The sequence below is a fragment of the Leptinotarsa decemlineata genome, unplaced genomic scaffold, assembly GCF_025532065.1.
Source record: "Leptinotarsa decemlineata unplaced genomic scaffold, Ldec_3_MD MMD2_tig00000008_RagTag_RagTag, whole genome shotgun sequence".
NCBI classification, from domain to species: Eukaryota; Metazoa; Arthropoda; class Insecta; order Coleoptera; family Chrysomelidae; genus Leptinotarsa; species Leptinotarsa decemlineata.
In genome coordinates this window covers 6,387,661-6,410,835 of record NW_027412537.1, presented here as the reverse complement: position 1 = coordinate 6,410,835, position 23,175 = coordinate 6,387,661, and the positions used below count along the sequence as shown (strand labels likewise).

General features: G+C 35.6%; 1 protein-coding gene across 1 annotated transcript in view; it reads left to right on the top strand.

Moving 5' to 3' along the window:
• The window catches only part of ck (unconventional myosin-VIIa ck), an 86,247-nt gene that overhangs the window by 39,047 nt on the left and 24,025 nt on the right, over positions 1-23,175 (top strand). Inside the window, 9 exon segments of the mRNA XM_074170923.1 lie at positions 7,069-7,329; positions 7,977-8,131; positions 10,219-10,627; positions 11,687-12,882; positions 12,943-13,137; positions 13,546-13,977; positions 17,675-17,862; positions 18,919-19,136; positions 22,646-23,043. Coding sequence (XP_074027024.1) covers positions 7,069-7,329; positions 7,977-8,131; positions 10,219-10,627; positions 11,687-12,882; positions 12,943-13,137; positions 13,546-13,977; positions 17,675-17,862; positions 18,919-19,136; positions 22,646-23,043 — 3,452 coding nt within the window.

The window sequence follows — 23,175 nt, the reverse complement described above, 5'->3', positions numbered from 1 at the left end:
TAAAGTGAACAGGCGCGATAGGTTGCTTCTTCACTTTCAAATAGCCCTAGACTATTGTATTTGTGTTTTAAATTCTGGAAGTACTGGGAATCTATAATTTGAAAACTCCGCGTGGAGATATTGTGGAAATTATTTTTGTAGCTATAGATTGGCATAATTGTCGTCAAATCTAAAGAAATGAATTTAAATATACCTACACAGTAGGTGGAATGGACTAACGCCTATCAGAAAACAACTACTTTCCTGGTTAACACCACGAAGGGCGTTGGATTATATCCGACAGGCGTCAGTGCAGTAATCATCACAGAAAATTACCTGAATATGCAATTGGCAATACAACTGAAAGAATCGACCTTCAATTTTGGAACGGGCACACTTGCAGACCGGTTTCGGGTTCGTTATCCATTCATCAGTGCCAGATAGTGGTCATCATCGACCTAAAGTCAATGATATCCCATAATTGAAAATCGTAATTCTTTCAGAGTATTCCATTCCTCTTCCTAACTTGGAGCGAACAACAAAATGTCACTCCATCTAGTGTCTAGTTGTTTTCTGATAGGCCCATTCAACCTACTGTGTAGGTATATCCAAGACTGTTCATTTCTTTAGATTTGTTTACTGCCAGTCTTCAAGCATAGCCCACTGACTAATAATAAAGTTTTGCTTCCTCATTCAGAGGAATTGGACAAATTTCGGATATGCAGTTGGTTAGTACCTCGTCCACTAGATGGTATTAGCCAGGGGAGTAGTTGTTTTCTGATAGGCGTCAGTCCATTCAACCTATTGTGTAGGTATATCCGAGACTGGCTTGAACGTTTAAAGTTTATTTTTTTAGATTTGTTTACTGCCCACTGACTAATACGAAAACAATTGTCTTCTATACTAGAGCGGAGTTTAAGTGTCATCCATTTTTTAGTTTGTTTACAGTATTCAATTTGTTTAAATTAACCTTGAACGTGTTTTACGATTTTTACAATGGATAAAAAAATATCTAACAAAGAATTAATCTTAAATTTTTTATTACAAACGAAATTTCATGCTCATATCAATGGTTTGGTACTCTGGTGCATTTAAAAGAGGTGGCCATGGTCGGCCATGAACATTCTCAACTGAAGTTAGCATCGCTAAAGTAAAGGAAATAGTGACTGAAAATCGTCGTTTAAATATAAGAAAGGTAACCGCTGAAATATCAAAGTCTCGCAAATCATTCATCGAAAAATACTAGATATGTGGAAAGAAACCTAATGGTTTTTGCACCACGATAACTCACCATCTTACAATGCTAGAATTTTGAACTAATTTCTGGCCAAAAACTCAGCGAAACTTATCGAACATCCACAGTATTCCCCTGATATGGCTCCGGTCGATTTTTTCTTTTTCCAACACTCCAGTTACCACAACAAAGCACCCGTTTTCAGTCAATAGAATTCGTTACGAGTACTGATATCGATTCTAAAATAATGTTTAAAAATGTTTTGATGATTGAGTTGTTCGTTGGCGTAAGCGATACAATAAATTTGGATGAATAATACATATTTTGTGTATCATTGACCATTTCCCAGTTCTTTTTGAAATAGTAGGAATTTGTTCAAAATGGTAAAATTTTCCAACCACAATTCAAGAATCATGAAAAGAGTTGGCTGTAATATATGAAAAGCATGTCTTGATTTTATTACGCAAAACTGATCGTACCAATTGAAATCAAATTAGCTGCAGTTTCACTGTCAAGTACACTTTCGCAACCATAATTTATTGTAGGTAGTAAATATCTTGCAATAATTATTAAAGTCGTTTGAAAGTCTCGACCAAACCTGTCTGCAACAGTTGTTAATTAATGATAATAAAACTAGAAAATGCATCATTGGGTACCACAAAAACTCTGAGAAGGAATTGTACAGAAATCGACATGCCGGATACACTGTCGAGTCAATATTTCAATAAATTATCATTCATCTCAAAGTTCCTGTCAATTGTTTGTTGAAGTCGTGATTTCTAATTCCTATTTCGGTCATATAACTGTACAATAATCGTGTATGTTTCAAAGAATACGTTCTAAAAATGTAGGTAAATATCAAAGTTTTGAAATTGCCTTCGGAAATTCAGTTGATACCTATTTTCAATATACTTCAAACAAATTATTACTGCTGTTATTGTTATCATTTCCTAATGATACGAAATAAAGTGGGGTAGTGATAGACAACGATAGATCTAAAGCATTGAGTGTTACATATGGAGTACCACAGGGTTTAATCTTAGGTCCTTTGCTATTCAGTATTTATATATTGTATTTTCACGAATACATACAGAATAGTCAAACCCACCATTTCGTCGACGAAACACAAATATAATCCACTTTCAACTTTACTTCCATAACTCACTCAGAAATATTAATAAATCAAGATCTTCAGTCTTTGTTGGACATATCTACGGCACACAATCTGAAGTTCAATGGGAAAAAATCTTCTTTCATGATTTTGGGTCGTACGTCGTGCAGAAATTCAGCCATTGGACAGATAAGAATCAAAATTGAAAATGACTACCTCCCTCAGGTCTTGAAGTTCCGCAATCTAGGTTTGTATCTAGACAGTGAGCTGAGATTTTCGGGACATGTCAGCAACTTATGTAAGGTATCATATAATACTCTCAGACAATTGTACCCAAATCTTACAATGCCGCCAGGCTCTATAACCAATTACCGAAATAATATCAATCGTTGAGTATAAAGAATTTCAAGAAAAAATTGAAAATCAAATTTAAAGGAAATTCGGACTGACCACACACATCTGTTCGATTGCCTTTATAGATTTCTGTATTACGATTATCTATACTTGTAGACACTCCGTTTCTCATGGTAGGGTTGGAAACCAGCTCAAGCTGAAACCCCGCCAATTCATCATTTATTGAAATAGTATCTTACTGTCAATGCTATATATTCTATTGTATATTATGCGTGCAAAGCAGGTCTGTGAACCAAAATGGCTTTTCATACGGTCACCTAAATTTTATAGTAGAGAAGAATAATCCCTGATCAGTATCTCCGCAAATTACTTGAAATCAGAAGTAGTTTCGACCTGCCATAGGTGTCATCAGTGGTGCTAATGAACTAAACCACGAATTCATTGTGGGACTCAACCATCCTTGAAGAAGGAACCCTAGTATAAGTAAACTCAAACCTTGCTTATCTATACTAATTATATAGGTTAGGTTAGGTCTAAAGTGACTGGGTTTATTCGACCCTCCACCGCTTACTGCAAGGGTTTATTGTGACTCACACCTATTCACACTCGACAAATAAACCCAGCTTCTTAACGAAGCCGATTAGTTTGTATGGTGAGTGGTCTTTCAGGTCAGATGGTAAAAGTACAGCTCTGCCGAACTCTAAAAACCTGATTCGGTCCCCAGCGAGGCAGGCACAAAGTATGTGGCTTTGCTGTTTCATCATTTTCCAAACAGAGGCGACACACATTGTCTTCCGACAGTCTCGAGTCTCTGCATATGATGATTCAATTGACAGTGACCTATAAGAAGGCCTGTCAGACATCGTAGTTCATCCCTACTGTAGTCCAACAACTGTTTGGTATCAAGCTTCGAAGGGTGAATAAACGCCTTGGAGTGAGCCAATCCTGGAAGATTATGTCAGAAGTCCATAAATCTTCTTGCCCATCCAGGTGTTCAATCTTTGTTTGGCAAAGCCTGAAGCGATGACAATGACAGGTTCTGGTTCGATGAAGCTCCCTCCTTTGCAAGGGAGTCAGCAGTCTCATTGCCTTCCAGGCCAGTATGGCCAGGAATCCAGACCAGAGACAATCTGTTAAGTCTTCCTATCGAGGAGAGTCGTTTTTGGCAATTTGTTACCAATTTAGACGTTGCCCGGTAGGAGCCAAGAGCTTCCAACGCCGCTTGACTGTCCGATAATTTTTTTATTGACTTGTTGGATTCTTCCAAGCTTTCCGCACACAATTCAATAGCGTATATTTCCGCTTGAAATACAGTCTCATAGAATTCCTAGGCAGGTTGATATCTGTGTGAACTATTAAATATATAAGTTTTTCACAAAAGTTCTGTCCATGTTTATGAGTTTACTTCAAACTGTTGAATCTCAGTGAACTTTCATTCAATTTGATCAAATCAAATGCCATTAGAATCAGTGCACTTTTGCTAACGTAACACAAGTCGATCAATTCCGTAAGCTGCATAAAAATTTCGTAATCGGAATTCGATGAAGTCGACGAAAGCCGTTTTTGCTTGGTCCTGATTGGCGAAGGTTTTACCGGTGAGAAAGTTATCGAAGCGCTTGAAAAGATGATAGTAGGTTGGCGAAAAGTGTAAGGAGTATGGTGTGTGAGGCAGAACTTCGACGCTTAACTCGTTCAATTTTCGGGCGGTGATTTGTGAAACGAGCGGACGAGCGTTGTCGTGGAGCAGAATCGGACTTCGTCTGGCTGCTGCTGACGCCTTCTTTGGTACATTTCGTTAATTTCCTCACAATAGGATTCTGCTGTGATGGTTTGGCCGGGTTGCAGAAAGTTATAGTGACCACTGAACACCATAGAGTAACCATGGTATTTTTTTGTTGGGTTTTTGCCTTTGGGAAGTGCCTGGGTGGCTCATTGGTGTTCAGCCACTGTCCTGAACGTCTCCTGTTGTCGTAGAGGATCCACTTCTCATTAAAAGTGACGATCCGATACAAAAAAGGATCGTTTCTATCAATTGTTCAAAACGTGGGGACCCACTTTTCGAGCTTTCGAGCTTGTTTTAAACCATCAAACCCTGCATGGAAGCTGACGCTCAGTTCTTCCGACATCCCATGTACCGTTTGTGATGGGTCAGTCTCCACCAGTCTCCTCCTCGTTTGTTTATTCATTTTTGCTATTATTTTACATTATTTCAACAAATTTTTCGATTATCTGGGTCGGGTTATTTTTAGTACTTTCATTGAGGATACTCTACAAAAAACACACATAAAAACGTGTTTTTGTAGTGTATCCTCAGTGAACATGAATTTTCACAAAATAAACAAGTCTTCAATAAAAGAAGTTTAGTACTTTCAATAATCTTAAAATTCCATTTTTTTTTGGTTGTTATTAGTTAACATCTTTTTAGAGCATGGAAGTCGGAACTTGTAAAATTCACAAAGAAACTTTGTCAATCACTTTAAACCAAACACATTCATCTTGTACAATCGTGGTTTGATTTTTCCATCGATCCAATTGTCACGAGATACTTATAAAAAAAAATTAATATTAAATTTCACAAAAAGGATTTGAAGCTTTATATCTTCTACTAGTACTATGTTGCTGTATCGCTGCTGTTCCAATGTTTTGACAGAATCAGAATCAACGAACTTAGGCGTGCGCAGCGTTATAGAACAGTGCTTTCAAAAAAAGTGTTCTACAGCGCCATCTAGTGGTGAGTTACAGAAAAATAGATAGCTTAAAAACCTTCTCTATAAAAAATTACTCATACATGTCAAGTTTCATCACGACCGGTTGAGCGATGTAGAAGTTTATCACTTACCAACCAACCAACAAACATCCATTTTTATATATTAGATTAATTATCTGCGAGCGCTTTCGACAGCTGGTCGTACTGCCATCTTCTAGGCACTCCTCAAACTAGAAACAAACTTCTAGACACTCCTCAAACCAGTTTGAGGAGTGCCTAGAAAATGACAGTACGACCAGCTGTCGAAAGCGCTCGCAGATAATTAATAGAAGATATTAGCTTCAAATCCTTTTTGTGAAATTTAATATTAAAGTACTGAAAATAATGGAAAATTAGTTGCATCATTCAAAAAAAAATATTTAAAAAAACTAGAACTATATATGGTATAAGAGGAAACTCACTGAAATGGATTGAATTTTACCTAATAGATCGCCAACAAATAGTAACTATCAACAAACATGGTTGAACATACAAATCTGAGAATGCGGTAGTGAAAGTAGGAATACCCCAAGGAAGCATTGCGGATCCCTTGTTATTTATTATCTACATAAACGATTTATGTTATCATTTAAACACACAAAATTCAATTACAGTCTTTGCTGATGACACTAATTTATTATTAGGCCGTGAAACATACCCTGTAGTAGTAAAAACAGGAATTGTGTTATGTTACAAAAGAATGGTTCACTAGGAATAGGTTAATTTTAAATAAATCTAAAACTAATCTTATACTTTTTAGAAGTAATCAATTACAGGTAGAACTTCCTCAAAATTTGAATATTAACATTAGATAGGTACTATAAAATATTCAGAAGACACCAAATTTCTAGAACTCCATATTGATGAATTCTTGAAATGAAACACAGATTGATTATACAGCTAACAAATTGAGCAAAATTTCGTATGGACTAAGGGTGATTTGCAAATATCTCAACAAAGAATCGGTAAAAAATTTATATTTTTCCAATTTTGAGTCTGTAGCTAGATATGGAATCATATTTTTAGAAAGCAATAGTTATAAAAATAAAATATTTGAAATTCAGAAAAGAACAATCAGAGTGATGAGTAATTTGAAGTATACCTAATAAATCGTGTAGATATGTCTTCAAGAATAATGGGATAATGACGATATACGCTCTTTATACGTATGAATGCTTAATGTTTGTATTAAAAAATAGGCATCTGTTCTTTAACAATATTAATCAACATCCCTATGGAATAAGAAGAAATAATTTCGTGCTCCCTATACATAGGTTAACCATAACAGAAAAAAACTCCTCATTACATGTCAATGAAGCTGTACAATAAGTTGCCTAATCGAATCAAAGATTTAAAGGAAGATTGTAAGGAAGAAATAAAAAAATATTTAATATATTTAGAACCATATAGTGTTAGTGACTATTTAGACCAAACCGAATTATAATAGAAATGTATATATTTATGAGTATATGTAGTCTTTTTCTTTTTTTTTTTGTTAACATTAATTCATTCTATTTTGTCTGTGTACAAACTGTAATAGTCGGCATATTTTTGAAATAAAGATTATTATTATTATTATTGTGAACCGTCAACCTCGTTCCAAATAATATTATTATTATTTCTAACTGAATTTTACCTTTACAGGGTGACTACATATGGATCGAGCCAGTGTCTGGAGGCGAATTCGATGTCGCCATAGGCGCGAGGGTGGTGTCGGCCGAAGGAAGAAGAATCGCCGTAAAAGATGACGATGGCCACGAACATTGGTTGTCCCCCGAACGTCGGATCAAAGCGATGCATGCGACTTCTATTCACGGGGTGGAAGACATGATAGGCTTGGGGGATCTCCACGAAGCTGGCATCCTAAGAAATCTCCTTATACGATACAACGAAAATCTCATTTATGTAAGAGGCTAATTAATTAGTAGGCGGCTTTCTATCTGAGGATTGAGATATTTTAGTTCAGTGACACCTTCAATCTGAGTAGTCTACGATTCTCTATGAAACCACAGTGTTAGGATGTTGAGTTCCACAAGGTTCGATTCTAGAGCCATTTTGTTGCTAATAATAACACGTTATTACTAAAATGATTATTTTTTAATGCAGATGATACATATATAGCTGAAGAGACTTTCTTTTTATAATATTTATATTGATGATTGTAAAATGGCACATCGACGAAAACACTGCAATATATGTCTTATGTCAAAAAGTGCTACTTTTCAGGAGATACAGAAAACCATAAATTTTTTCTGTTACTGGTACGGACTTTATTTTTGTCAGTTGAATTTTGTCCCTTCTGTGGACATACCATATATTTTGTGACTGATTAAAGCAGTCGATTGGCGCTAAAATTCAAAAAAATCAAAACTTCGACAAACTACATTTTGCAGTAACAGCGTCGATATGCTTGCAGGTACTTCTATTTTATAAGCTTATATTTTCAGAAAGATATCTTAGGCTAAGGAAAACAAAATGTTTTTATTGATATAATAATTATTTCAATAGTACCCAAAAGTTGTATGCATAAAGACATTCTTGGAATTTTACAGACCTATACTGGATCCATCTTAGTGGCTGTTAACCCCTACCAAATCTTACCGATATACACTGCCGATCAAATAAAACTATACAAGGAGCGTAAAATTGGCGAGCTACCACCTCATATATTTGCTATCGGTGACAACTCCTACGGACATATGCGCAGGTATAGTGTTGTAATTGGAAAGAAATAGAATTTTCTGGAATAGGGATATACAATTTCATATTACTGCTGAAAAGGCAGTAATATTGCTATTCCCGCAACTTTTTTCTGAGAAATTTAAGTTGTTATGAAACCTTTGGAATGTTTTGTAGAATGTTTCTTGTTTTATAAGTTTGTACTCCTTTTTTGTTTTCAATATGTTTCAAAATATGGCATTCCAACAAAAATATCGTAAAAAATGCAAAAATATAACTGTATTATGTATTAACATAATTAAGAAAGTCAATTTCTCAATAATAATTTACCTTTGATTATACAATATAAGGGAACTTCACAGTATTGTATAATTCATTATTTAGGTTCTTACGTCAGAGGTTCAGTCATGTTTGAAAATCACTAGTGTTATTATTAGATTGACTAGTGCTTCATTTATACTTGTTTTCTTATAATAGTCAGTTAGTTTGTCGCATGTTTGGAAATACAGTTGATCATCACCAGTTAAAAGTTCCAGTTTCAGATGATTTATCAATAAGCTTTGCACGGACTGGTTATCAGTCATATTAGGAAACACTAGTTGAAGTTCCAGAAAATCACATACGGTTCTGCTACCTCCTGAACATTCACTATAAAGTAGACAAGTGAGGATTTTTCCAGCAAAAGATCTACAAATACAATACGAGATAGACGGTACAGAATCATTCAATCCATAGCGGTCAGGAGTATTGATTCTACTATTTTTTTTGCTCACGATGAGTATTCAACAAGAACCTCAAGAATTCAGAGCAATCCTCTTGTTGACCTTACGAGTAGTGGACTTCAAAGACTCCAGGAAATCGGTTGGTGAGAAAGATGATAGATACATTCTTACGAAACTGCAACTGCATCAACAATTGTTTGAGTTTGGTGAATAACCAGTCTGTGCAAAGCTTATTGTTAAATCATCTGAAAATGGAACTTTTAACTGGTGATGATAAACTGTATTGCCAAACTCGTCAAACTAACTGCCTATTATAAGAAAACAAGTATATCTGAGGCACCAGTCAATCTAATAATAACACAGGTGATCTTCAAACATGACTCAACCTCTGACGGAAGCACCAAACTCTTACGTAGGTTCGAAACAGATGAACACTTCAATCTAGCAGACCACTATTATAATCTTCATGCAGTCATTGTTCACTGTGGTTCTGAGGTTGAATCTGGCCTGGTTTAAGTTTGACGAACTGGTTAAGTTTGACGATAGTCGTGTCACTAAGTGTTCTGGCGATGTCTTGAATTTATTGGAACCTCTGGAGACACCCTACATTTTGTTTTGGAAGATAGGATATTGGCAGATCAAGATTTTCAGATGATGTGGTGCTGCAGGTATTTCCGGGTTTTCCTGCAGCTGAAAAAGCAAATGCGCCACTGGAATCAATGAAGTCGCCCCGGAGGGCCAATTTTTGTTGTTTCATGATTTCATGATTTGTATTACTTTCTTCCATAAATAAATGAATGTTTCGGTTTATATGTTTCATAATTTTTCTTCCATCTAATGTTTTTTCATACATTTCATCATTTTGCCCTTAATTATGTTTTATCAACAAGTTCAGAATATAGGTGAGTAACTTGAATTTTATGTTGTTATCTCACAGCAATTACTCTGCAAAAAATGATTGTAAAAAAGAAGGCATTGTCAAATTTATTTCTCTACCGGTGCTTGGTGGAATTGATGATGAATGAGACTTGAAACCCATCAATTTTCCAAGACTGAAATGAAAAGAGAATTTCTGGACCAGTTACAGGTCAAAAAGTCACCCTACGTTAAGTGGGTACACTGAATTGACGATTAACGAATGATTCTGGTCTCAGATGTTTCGGTGTCAGACTCTTTTATTTAGAACCATCCATTATATATGCGACTATGTTATACATAATTTTTGCAGAAGCCATTTTTTCGTCCTGAAATGTATTGTACCTACGGGGTTACAATGTTATTTTGTAATCTACTTTTCTGCATATTCTCCCAGAAGCAAACTCTTTAAGAATGTTTTTTTCAATTTAATGATCATACTTTTTCTGAAAACTGTCATGTATCTATTTTTATTTAGGTATGGTCAAGATCAGTGTATTGTAATATCCGGAGAGTCTGGAGCTGGAAAAACGGAAAGTACGAAACTGATTCTGCAGTATTTGGCAGCCATAAGCGGAAAGCACTCCTGGATCGAACAACAAATTCTAGAAGCGAATCCCATATTAGAAGCGTTTGGTAATGCCAAAACCGTGAGAAACGACAACAGCTCCAGGTTCGGGAAATACATCGACATTCATTTCAACAGCAATGGGGTAATAGAGGGTGCCAAGATCGAACAATATCTGCTAGAAAAAAGTAGAATCGTATCCCAAAATGCGGAAGAAAGGAATTACCACGTGTTTTACTGTATACTGGCTGGGCTGGGGAAGGACGACAAGAAAAAGTTGGAGCTAGGAGATGCCAGCCAATATAGGTATCTGACCGGGGTAAGTTTCATTATATTTTTGGTTCATTTGACAATGTATTCTTAGTTTTGAAAATGTTTTCTGTGCAATACATGATTGCGTGCTTAATTCTATGCCATTTTATCCTATAATCAATTCCTGTTCTCAGTTTTCTACCATACTTTCTATTTATTTTGTTTCAGTTAGAACAATTTTTTCTATTTCACATTGGAACATATATATGTTATAAATTATATGGGTATAATACGATTTCAAAAAAGTTTTTCAACCAAAAGTTGAATGAAAAAAGAAATGAAAATTTCTATGTTTTTCACCACTTTTATTTGTAACTAACGTTACTGCAGTTTCGTCCTATATGGACATTTTCAAACCTTAACAATAAACTAAGAATGATTCATTACATTCGCTAATATATACCATTCAGGTACTTGATTGAGTACCTGAATTTACAGTTCACAATGCGCATGTGCCAATTTAAAAACCAGAGAGTAAATTAAATCGATTTGGTCAATTAACAGGTTGCACCCGCAATGTTTATGCTTGTGAATTTCCAAGGATTCTAAATAATTGAGTTTGCAACCCTTCCTTGCATAGTGCAGAATTTCTGTATCGTTTAGATTCGGAAACTTGTGGTTGCATGCCAAGGAATGGTTTGAAAACGTCGAATCATTTTTTCCCAGTCTGAAGGACCTTTCATCTTCAGCATATCGTTTTTGGAAATTTCGTCCGCATTGTCCCACATAAACACTATTACACTCCGGACACTTGAGCTTATAAACTCCAGATTTTTCCAACTTGTCGACCTTATCTTTGGCATTGAAAAGAAAATGAGATAACCTGGCATGTGGTCTGAATGCTACTTCCACATTGTTTTTTCTGAAGAAACCTGCGATAATTTTTGGTGAAAACCATAGAAATTTTCATTTCTTTTTTCATCATGATCTCCTACCGCATAGTAACGGCTACATCCATCAATTTATCAAAAGTTGAATGGTTCATGTACATCCACTTTCCACCAACGTTTTCTAACATCATTCTTAATTTAAAACACTTCAAATTTCTCTTTTTTTTCATTTAAAGGGAGGATGTATAACCTGCGAAGGGAGGGATGATGCCGCAGAGTTTGCAGACATCAGGAGCGCCATGAAAGTCCTCCTCTTTTCAGACTCCGAGATCTGGGAAGTGATGAAATTGTTGGCAGCCTTACTACATATCGGCAACATCAAATATAAAGCCACGGTGGTAGACAACCTGGATGCCACAGAAATACCGGACCCTACTAACGTGCAACGCGTTGCAACTCTATTGGGAGTTCCTACTCAGCCACTTATAAACGCACTCACGAGAAAAACTTTATTTGCTCACGGAGAAACGGTTGTGTCAACCCTATCACGTGAACAGAGCGTTGACGTTAGAGACGCTTTCGTCAAAGGTATCTACGGGAGGATGTTTGTTCTTATAGTCAAAAAAATCAACAAAGCGATATATAGGCCCAAAGAGCGCCAGCGAAGCTCTATAGGCGTATTGGATATCTTCGGTTTCGAAAACTTCGACCACAACAGCTTCGAACAATTTTGCATCAACTTTGCCAATGAAAACTTGCAACAGTTCTTCGTTCGACATATTTTCAAGTTGGAACAAGAGGAATACAATTTGGAAGGGATAAACTGGCAGCATATAGAGTTTGTTGACAATCAAGATGCCCTAGATTTGATCGCCATCAAGCAATTGAATATCATGGCGCTCATAGATGAGGAAAGTAAATTTCCCAAAGGAACTGACCAGACTTTGCTTGCGAAACTCCACAAGCAGCATGGCCGACACAGGAATTACTTGAAACCTAGATCTGATATCAATACTAGCTTTGGTCTGAACCACTTTGCGGGTATTGTATTTTATGACACCAGAGGATTTCTAGAAAAAAATCGGGATACATTCAGCGCCGATTTACTTCAGCTCATCACAGTCAGTAGCAACAAGTTCCTGCAGCAAATTTTCGCTGAGGATATCGGAATGGGTTCGGAAACTAGGAAGAGAGCACCCACTCTGTCTACCCAATTCAAGAAGAGTCTGGATTCTCTCATGAGAACTCTTTCGAATTGCCAGCCATTTTTCATAAGGTGTATCAAACCCAACGAAATTAAAAAACCGATGATGTTCGACCGAACTCTCTGCTGCAGGCAGCTGAGGTATTCTGGCATGATGGAAACAATAAGGATCAGAAGGGCTGGGTATCCAATTAGGCATAGTTTTCCAGAATTCGTTGAAAGATACAGGTAACAGATCTGCACTTTATGCTCAAATGCTCCTTATTAATTTTTTTCATCGCATTTTAGGTTTTTGATTTCTGGTGTTCCTCCTGCACACAAAACTGACTGCAGAGCAGCAACTATTAGGATTTGCTCCATGGTGCTAGGAAGATCTGACTACCAACTTGGTCACAGCAAAGTGTTCCTGAAAGATGCTCATGACTTGTTCCTGGAACAAGAACGTGATAGAGTGCTCACCAAGAAAATTCTCATCCTACAGAGGTACTGACTAATACTGACTGATCTACTAAATTAATAAAGGGCAGAAACATTCTCAAGTAGCAAATATTCATTCAAATGTTATATAAGAGTAATATTTCAAATATTCAAACTATGAAACTCATTAGAAGTAAGCACTTTTGGACTTCCTATATATTTTAGTTCATAATGATAAGAAGACTGTAAATTGTAAAGTTAATAACTGTAACATGTATGAAAATATATAAGAAAATAACAGAAATTATTTGAAAAGAATAAAATAAAAAAGAAATATAAATGATACAACTCCAAATGAGTATAGTACATAAGAAATTAAATTTTTATTACAACAATTTTGAAGGAATATGGAAGGTATATTACAACAACACCTAACATCTAGAAGCTAATTGCTACTTATTACTAATTTTAAAGGTCCATTCGAGGATGGGTATACAGAAGACGCTTCCTGCGTATGAAAGCAGCCTCCATAATAGTCCAAAAATACTGGAAAGGCTACATCCAGAGGCAACGCTACAAGAAAATGCGTATCGGCTACATGAGGCTACAAGCCCTAATCCGTGCGAGAATATTATCGCACAGATTCAGACATTTGAGGGGCCATTTAGTGGGCCTGCAAGCTCACGCCAGGGGGTACTTGGTTAGGAGGGAGTATGGGCACAAAATGTGGGCGATAATGAAAATTCAGTCACACGTTAGAAGGATGATAGCTCAAAGAAGGTTCAAGAAGATCAAATTCGAACAGAAACGACAAGTAGAAGCTCTCAGACTGAAGAAGAAGGAGGAAAGGGAGCTCAAAGACGCTGGAAATAAACGGGCGAAGGAAATTGCCGAGCAGCATTACAGGTAGGGATATTTCATAATTATAATCTCACGTCATCTTCATCACTATAGAATAGAATATTCATTCATCCTTTGACATCAAATAAATGAAATTGGACAAGGCAAAAAATGCCAATAGGATGACTATGTTAATGAAAATATATTGAATTACATAACTGTATGGTCCTGTACAATAGATACGAAATATGCTCTTTTGAAATACTGTAATTGCACAATTACTCTAACAATGGAATGAAAACAATTACTCGCTAAGAAAGTTATAAATTTTTTGAACAATTTCATTCAACCATTTTAATAATGATAAAAATAATGAATTGACTTGAGTCACATTTCTAACAGATTTTGACAAAACTATATATTATAAAGTGAAAAAGTAAAGTGTCACTGCAAAGTGATTTTCAACTTCTCCTCGTTTGATTTCAGAGAGTAGGTGGTTGAATCATTTCTATCCTGCCACAGATGGAACTTTTCGAACAGACTTGTTAAATACCTGTCTATTTTCCATGTCTGATTGGATAAAAATGCATATCATAGTCGGCATATCATTGATAAATAGTGGGAAGAAAAGGGGCCCCAAAACTGACCTAGTATTTTCTAGATCTGACAGATTCCTAGTCCTCAGAAAGTATATTTCTCTATATTCCTATTGCACATAAATTGTCTTCGACAAATGTGATTGATAGAATCAAACATTTACGTAAATAGGTTGGATTTTTATTTCAATAATCAAACCTCAGCACATGATGTTGGGGACATTCTTATTGAATAAATACTTAACTAAATATCACAAGAATGCAAGGTAGAACACTGGTTGTTACACTTCAGCAAGTCACTAGAATCACTAAATCGCTTTTGCTTGTTCTCATTTCTCCACTGTTTTTAATTAATTAAATAATGAAAATGGATACTAATGACATTTTTTTTTGCAGAAAAAAAATTTGGTGTGCTTTTTTTAATTTCTCATAATTTCAATTCCTTTTGTTATAAAATTATCTACGTGTATTATATCACTGAAAAGAGAGTTACACCCAAACAAACTGTTCTTACGACATAATATAATAATAATAATAATAATAATAAATTTAATCTTCAGAAACATACAGTTTATAGACACGTCAATACATATACTTGAAGCAGTTAGAGATACATTACTATAACTAAGTTAAAACAATAATAATAATAATAGTAAGTCACTTGACTATGATAAATACATGAAGTCATAAAAAAAAACATGTAAAATATAAAGTGCAGAAGTTACAAAAAAAAAAGATATAAAATGTGTAACTAGTTAAAATTAAGTGTTAATATTAAGATTAAACATAGATACTACATGTGAGACTATTAGTTTAGGTTGGGTTTATGACTGCTCAGCGAGTATACGTCATCAAGCCCCCGTTTATCACATAGTTTCATATTCCTCTAGTGAGTAGAAAGCGTTGTCCGTCAAGAAGAGTTTAATAGTGAATTGAAACATATACATGGTTGCATTTTTTTAACTTATCTGGTAGCACATTATATAGTTTGTAGTTGAGTGAGTTTTTGGAAGATTTAGCAAGTCTATATCTGGGTACTCTGATTTTATTGGCCCCTCGGGTATTGTGTTCGTGGACAGCGGATTGCAGAGTTAAATTCGGCAGGTTCTTATGTATTTCCAGTAGTGTGCTCAAAATAAAAAGAGATGGAAGGGTCATAATTTTCAGTGCTTCATAAAGTGGTCTGCATGTATCACGATAATTAGCGTTGGAGAGAATTCTTACAGCCTTTTTTTGTAGTATGAATATTTTTGGTGCCGCTGTTGAGTTTCCCCAAAGTAGTAAACCGTAATTAAGATGGGTTTGAAAGAGGGAAAAATAGACGGTTCGTAGGGTGTATGAGTTTGTTACGGGCCTCAGTAGGCGGATTATAAAGAGTGAGCTGGACAATTTTAGGCTTAGTTGACTGACATGGTTTGACCACGTGAGTTTGTCATCCAGCACAAGGCCAAGCAGTCTGACATATAGAGAATAAACTTAAGATATTTTTTTTATTTCCAAAGTTAGAATTATTTTAGCTAGCAAGTGAGTGAAAACAGGTAAAATGAATCTGTTAAAAAAATCTGTTTTTCCGTTAATCAGCTGTCGCCCCCATACTAAACGACAACTCTCAAAAGTTGAGAACTTGTGCGAGCTAAGGACTAACGAGGTCTTACCTTTCAACGTGTGATTCCTAACACGGTTGCAGAATCATTCCAGCTTCAACCAGATAAATTCTCTCGAGAAAAATATCTGGTCGAGGCGGGTATCGAACCCACGATCTTCTGATCGTGAGTCGGGCGCACTACCACCGCGGCCAATTCCATATCAATATTTAAATGGTTTCTTTTGGTCTATATTATTTCGACTATGGTTTCTAAATAAGATAAATTATATATCCACCTAATCACTTTGTTCCGCATTTCTTGTTTTGATATTTTCAAATTTTACCTTTCGATTTGCCAGAAGATTTTTGAAACAAAATTCTTTTCATGAATGTGAAACTTTTCCAAACAGTAAATGGTAATTTCCCTGTATACTCTTTTCAGGGTAGTGTTATCATTATGAAGTTTAATTTACCTTTAAATTACGGAATTGAGGAAATGTGTATCAATAAGAAAACTGGACAGATTGACCCTAATACCGAATCATAATATTTTTCAATTTCAAGTTTATATTATTTACAATTCGAACATAATTCGTTGTTTTGAATTTTTTTCTTATAAACAAGAACATTGTTTAAAAAAAATAAAAATTAGTTTTTTCCGTTAACCAGCTGTTGCACCCCTACTAACGACAACCCTCAGAAGTTGAAACTTGTGCGAGCTAAGGACTAACGAGGTCTTACCTTTTAACTTGTGAATTCTAACACGAGTTGGACAATAGCAAGTGCCTGCGGCTTGAACAACCGACTCACGCAGCGGTCGATAGAATAAAATGCATTAAAGGCTTTACAGAAATCTAGAGATAACACGTTGCACTAGTTTAATTTTTTTTTTACATAGGAACCATGTTACATGTGCATGTATAAGGATCATTGATCAAAAAATACCGATAAATTTTATTCTATTCCATTGACTTTTGATTCTCGTCAATTTTTTTTATTGAATAATAGTTACTGCAATACCTTCGAATCTTTTTAAATACCGTGTGTGTTTTTCAAGGAAATCGAATAATTCTCAGTATTCACATTCTTCCGAAATCTTTGGAAAAATGGGAATAGCATAAATAATCATTTATCTCATTTCTTTTACCACTTTTCTAAACTGCATCTACTTTCTGAAACTTCATATGGAGAAATATGCCTGTCAAAAAATGGTTTTGTACATTTCTTAATGAATTGATATTACCAAAATCCTTAACAAGAAATCAGTTTTGATCACAAAGAAATTAGAGATAGAAATGACCGTATCAATTTGAATCTTTGAACTAATGGAAACAATTATTGTAAAGTGACACTGTCTGTATTAAGTATATACTCAATAATTACATATTAACAGGTGGTGATTAAAATTCCATTTTGTTAACAATTGATAAATAGCTTCCAACGAGTTGTTGAATATAACATATCAAATCAGTTGACCCAATGATGTTCGAAACTGAGAACTTCAAGAGCGCCTTCAGGGCTGAAATGTAAATTACTAATTTGTTTGATTACATTATGGTCCACTGTAAAATATTTGTTGCAGAGAGAGAATCTACCAACTCGAAAGGAAAGAGATGGAAATTGAGATGGAAGAGAGAAAAATTGTGGAAGAAAAGAAAAACAAAATAAACGAAGCAGCCAGAAAAGCAGACGAGCCTGTGGATGATTCCAAATTAGTAGAAGCAATGTTTGACTTTCTCCCTGACAGTTCTAGTGAAGCACCAACTCCTGGTAAAATTACTTTGTTCTCTTGGTCTTTTATTTTGCCTTTATATTTCACTGTACATTCTAGAAACTGCTTAATCTGAAAAAACATTTTTAACGTCACAATGTATAACATACTTGTGATGCATTGTTTGGAATCTTTGTTCCAAACCGTTATTTTTAACATCATGACACGTGTTTCGATAATAATAATCATAATATTTATTGATTTCTTTAGGACATCCTAATATACATACATTATTTCAAAAATACATAAATAAATGACACAAATTACAAAAATGATGATATTGTAGAAGAAAAAAAAAACATTTTTCAATGATTCCAGAATGGTTTCAACATGGGGATATACATAATAAATATATTACCAAGTATGATATTTTATATAGCTCATGAGTTTTAATTGGAAAACATTTATTGAATCTTTCAACGAAAGTGGGAGTTTGTTATACTCATTCAAACCTTTATAAAATAAAGACTGCATCGTACTAGTCAAATTAGTTTGAGGAAGGTGGAATTTTTGGGAGCTACTCGCTCTTGTTGAGTGGTTATGGATTTGAGATTTATATATACAGAATTCTTCAAAATAAGTTGGAAGCAAGTTATGTGTTAGTTTGAAAATGAATATCATTGCTAACTCGTACAGTCTCTGGGAAACAGACAGCCACTGCAATGTACTCAACATGTTTGATATACTAGAATACCTATTCACTTGTAAAATAATCCTCATTCCACGATTCTGTAACTTTTGTAAAGCCGATACCTTATTTTGGTCAAATGAGTATAACAGATTAGCACACAGACTAGATCACCAAGTGATCATCTTCAAGAGGAAGATTAAAATGATTAATCTGTGTCTTGATCAAACTGATTAATCTTCCTCTTGAAGATGGTCACTTGGTGATCAAAACACGTGTCGAGATGTTAAAATAACGGTTTGGTGTTGAGATAAAACTCCAGTAATATTCAATATTTAACATCTAAAAAAATATTCAAAACCTTCTCAACTTACCATAAGAAATCATTTCATAGAAATGTATAACTTGATTTTTTTTCTTATCCTAGGTCGAGAAACTTCTATTTTTAATGACTTACCTTCACAACCAGCTGAAAATGAAATCATAAGCCCAATGGCCATAGCATCGGAAGATGAAGAAGACCTTAGTGAGTTCAAATTTCAGAAATTTGCTGCTACATATTTCCAGGGTAATGTTGGACATCAGTATTCCAGAAAACCTTTGAAGCACCCTTTGCTCCCTTTGCATACCCAAGGAGATCAACTGGTAAGCAAAAATATTTTGGAAACTTTTATAAATATTCTTTGCATGGTATCTTTCCATCAGTTATCCAATCAATCAGTCAATTTATTCACCGTAAGAAATATACAAAATGAATATTCTAAATAAAAATATAAATACCTATTGGTAAATAAATACAGAATACCCAAAAAAGGGCGTAGTGTATAATATCAGTATAATGTTATGATATCAGTGGCATATATTATTATACAGGGTGTTCATTTGAAAACTTCCCACCACGGATTTATCGAAAACTACTGATTGAAAGAAAAAACGCCGAGACACGTCAGAAGATACATCAAAGGGGACAACTTTTTAACCAATAACTACTTCACCCCCTTTCACCCTCTGCACCCCAGGATCATTTCCTTGAAAATTTTAAATGACAAGGGGTATCGAGTGATAGCTTGTTTGAAAAGTCTTCCGAAGTCCTTCATTTTGACGGTTATTTTTTTCAAATCGGTCGATTCGTTTTCCAGAAAATTAGAAAAATCTGCATTAATTTTTATTTGTTCCGATAGAAAACAAAAACGCACGATAATATCACTTTTCATTTCAATTACATTTAAGGTTTGCCAAATCCACAATTCGTTTATAATTCAAAACGAAAACTACCAACATAAACAGCAGTTCGAATGATTAGACGTAGCAATAACCAAATACCAATCCCAATTTTTTCCGCGATTTTTTCATCAACACAGATATCCTAGGCGAACTGTTTTTATTGTTTACATGTGTAGTTATTCTCAGTTGCTAGGTGAAAGAAGGAATTGAATTTCCTGTCAGTTACCTCTGTCACAGTTTTCAGATCGTGAAAAGGAAATCATTGATTCAGAATCTATTTCGAAAATGGTTTACACACTAGCCGAAAGAGTGGAAATTATTCTGATTTATGGTGCCCAAAATCAATGTGCTCGGCAAACTGCCGTCACGTTTAATGCCAGACATCCAGATAAGTTAACTTCGCATAGGTATGTTTTGGACCTAGTTACTAAATTTACTCAAACTGGATCGGTTGCAAATAAAAAACGTGATAATAGAAGAGTTTTGGATGAAGCCGCTCAAATTGAAGTTTTAGGTCATTTTGGAATAAATCCTAATACTTCGTTACGCAAAATTGCTGCTGCGACTCATATTTCATTAGGCTCTGTACACACAGTTACTAAACTTCATAAATTTCATCCATTCAAAATGAAAATATTGCAAGAGTTAATCGAAGATGATTTTGATAGGCGAGTGGAGTTTTGTGAAATAATGACTGCAGCGATTAATGATAATACCATTCGTGTGAAGAATGTCTGTTTCACTGATGAATGCACATTTTATCTAAATGGATTTGTTAATAAGCATAACTGTAGGTATTGGAGCAATGAAAATCCGCATGCTTTTGTGGAAGGGCACACCCAGTACCCTCAAAAAATTAATGTATGGGCAGGCATTTTAGGAAACAAAGTGCTTGGGCCATTGTTCATTGATAGAAATTTAAATGGAGACATTTATTTGGATATGTTGGAAACTACTATCAATCCGCTTATCACTGAAACCATTGAAAACCAAATCGAAGAGGATGGAAACCCTACACTTGATGAGGCTCAGATATATTTCCAGCAAGACGGTGCTCCTCCTCACTATGTTCTTCCGGTTCGACAATGGCTAGACAACGAGTTTCCCGATAAATGGATAGGGCGAAGAGGGCCTATAGAATGGCCTGCTAGGTCCCCGGATTTGACGCCATTAGACTTTTTTCTATGGGGCCATTTGAAGTCCATTGTGTTCACTCCCCAACCTGCAAATTTGAATGAACTTCGTCAACGCATTATCGACAGCTGCCATGATATCCAACAACATGTATTTGAAAATGTCCGTCAGGAATTTGAACATCGCCTATATCATTGTTTGGCCACCAACGGGCAACATTTTGAACAATTATTGAAATAAAATGTAATATTTTTGTATGTATTGTTTCGAAAATTCCCAAATTAGGATCAATAATATTTTTCTAATTTTCTGGAAAACGAATCGACCGATTTGAAAAAAATAAACGTCATAATGAAGGACTTCGGAAGACTTTTCAAACAAGCTATCACTCGATACCCCTTGTCATTTAAAATTTTCAAGGAAATGATCTTGGGGTGCAGAGGGTGAAAGGGGGTGAAGTAGTTATTGGTTAAAAAGTTGTCCCCTTTGATGTATCTTCTGACGTGTCTCGGCGTTTTTTCTTTTAATCAGTAGTTTTCGATAAATCCGTGGTGGGAAGTTTTCAAATGAACACCCTGTATATGTATATTAATAATACAAAAATAAATTATAAGTGGTATGACATTATTTTTTTATACAGTCAAATAAAAGTTTTTTTGTTACTCAAATCACTTTAAAGTAGGTTAGGTTGGGTCCAAATAAGGTGGGTCTATTCGACCCTCCACCGCAACTCGCAAGGGTTTATTGTGGCTCACACCTATTCACGCTCGACCAAATAAACCCAGCTTGTTAACGAAACCGATTAGTTTGTATGGTGAGTGTTCTAAGTCAGATGGTAAGAGTACGACTCTGCCGAACTCAAAAAACCTGATTCCGTCCCCAGCGGGGCAGGCACAAAGTATATGCTCTGCTGTTTCATTGTTAATGAGGTAGTCGGAAAGTCAAGGTGCAAGATTTCCACCTTGATACCTGCGGCAACCTTCCCATATGAGGGTTTTTGCACGTCAGCTACACCTGACGATGCCTTAGAAGTTTATCGCCTCTGGTTTTGGTGAATCATCACTTGAGCACAAACGTTTGCTAAACCTGCTCATGGGGGGTTTGTTCCCTGTTCTGAGACAGATTCTGCATACGCCGCTAAAGAATTTGGTGCAAGGCGGTTTTTTAAGGTACCCCGCACTTGAGGAGATGACTCAGGAGTTGGGGATTTGAGAAGCTCTCTCTCCTGAACTAAATTTACAGGGAGGTCAGTAGGACTTGTAAACGCGACATCCATCTCCTCTGTAAATTCACTCCTGAACGATGAATAACTGAACCAGAAGTGATTCTGTTATTCCCGTATCCAGCGGGGCTACGTGGAAACAGGCATCCGATGGCCAGTTTGCTCAACCCCCACATCCCAAGCCAATGCACTCGCCAAAAACAACATGCACAGTGGTTCAGGCAGTGAAAGATAAACAAGGACAGCCAACCCTCCTCACTTTAAAGTAACTTTCATCAACTATTAGTTAGGTTGAAAGTATTTATTCAAAAAAAATCTGATAGAATTTCAGAAAGAAATGAAAATTTTAGACTTATATATAGATCAGAATTTATCAAAAAATTTACATATCAGTCGAGTCAGAAAGAAAATTGCACCTCTTGTTGGAATATTTTATAAAATAAGAAATATGTTTTAATTAAATATTTGAAAACGGTACATTTTTCTTTAGTTTATTCGAATTTTCAATACCTAACATCAGTTTGAGCAATAGCTAATTCTACATCTACAAAAAAAAACCTCATTGTTATTTCAGGCAGCTCAGGCTCTATGGATAACGATACTACGCTTCACCGGAGATTTACCCGAACCTAGATACCACACGATGGACAGAGACAACACCTCAGTCATGTCGAAGGTAACTGCTACTTTGGGGCGTAACTTCATCCGCAGTAAAGAATTCCAAGAGGCACAGCTGATGGGGCTAGACCCAGATTCGTTCCTAAAGCAGCAGAAACCTAGGTCGATCAGAAACAAATTGGTGTCTCTGACGCTGAAAAGGAAAAATAAACTCGGCGAAGATGTTAGAAGGAAACTGCAGGACGAGGAATACACTGCCGATAGCTATCAGTCATGGCTTGAATCCAGACCTACGAGTAACTTAGAGAAGTTGCACTTTATTATTGGGCATGGAATTCTCAGAGCTGAACTAAGGTCAGTGTATGGTCAAATTTTCAGGTAAAAAGCCTAGATTGTGATTACTCCTTTAATCAAGTTATAGATTGATTAATATGCTGGCCCTGCTGCTATTGAAAAAGCTCAATATACACACGCCTTGAACTTTAG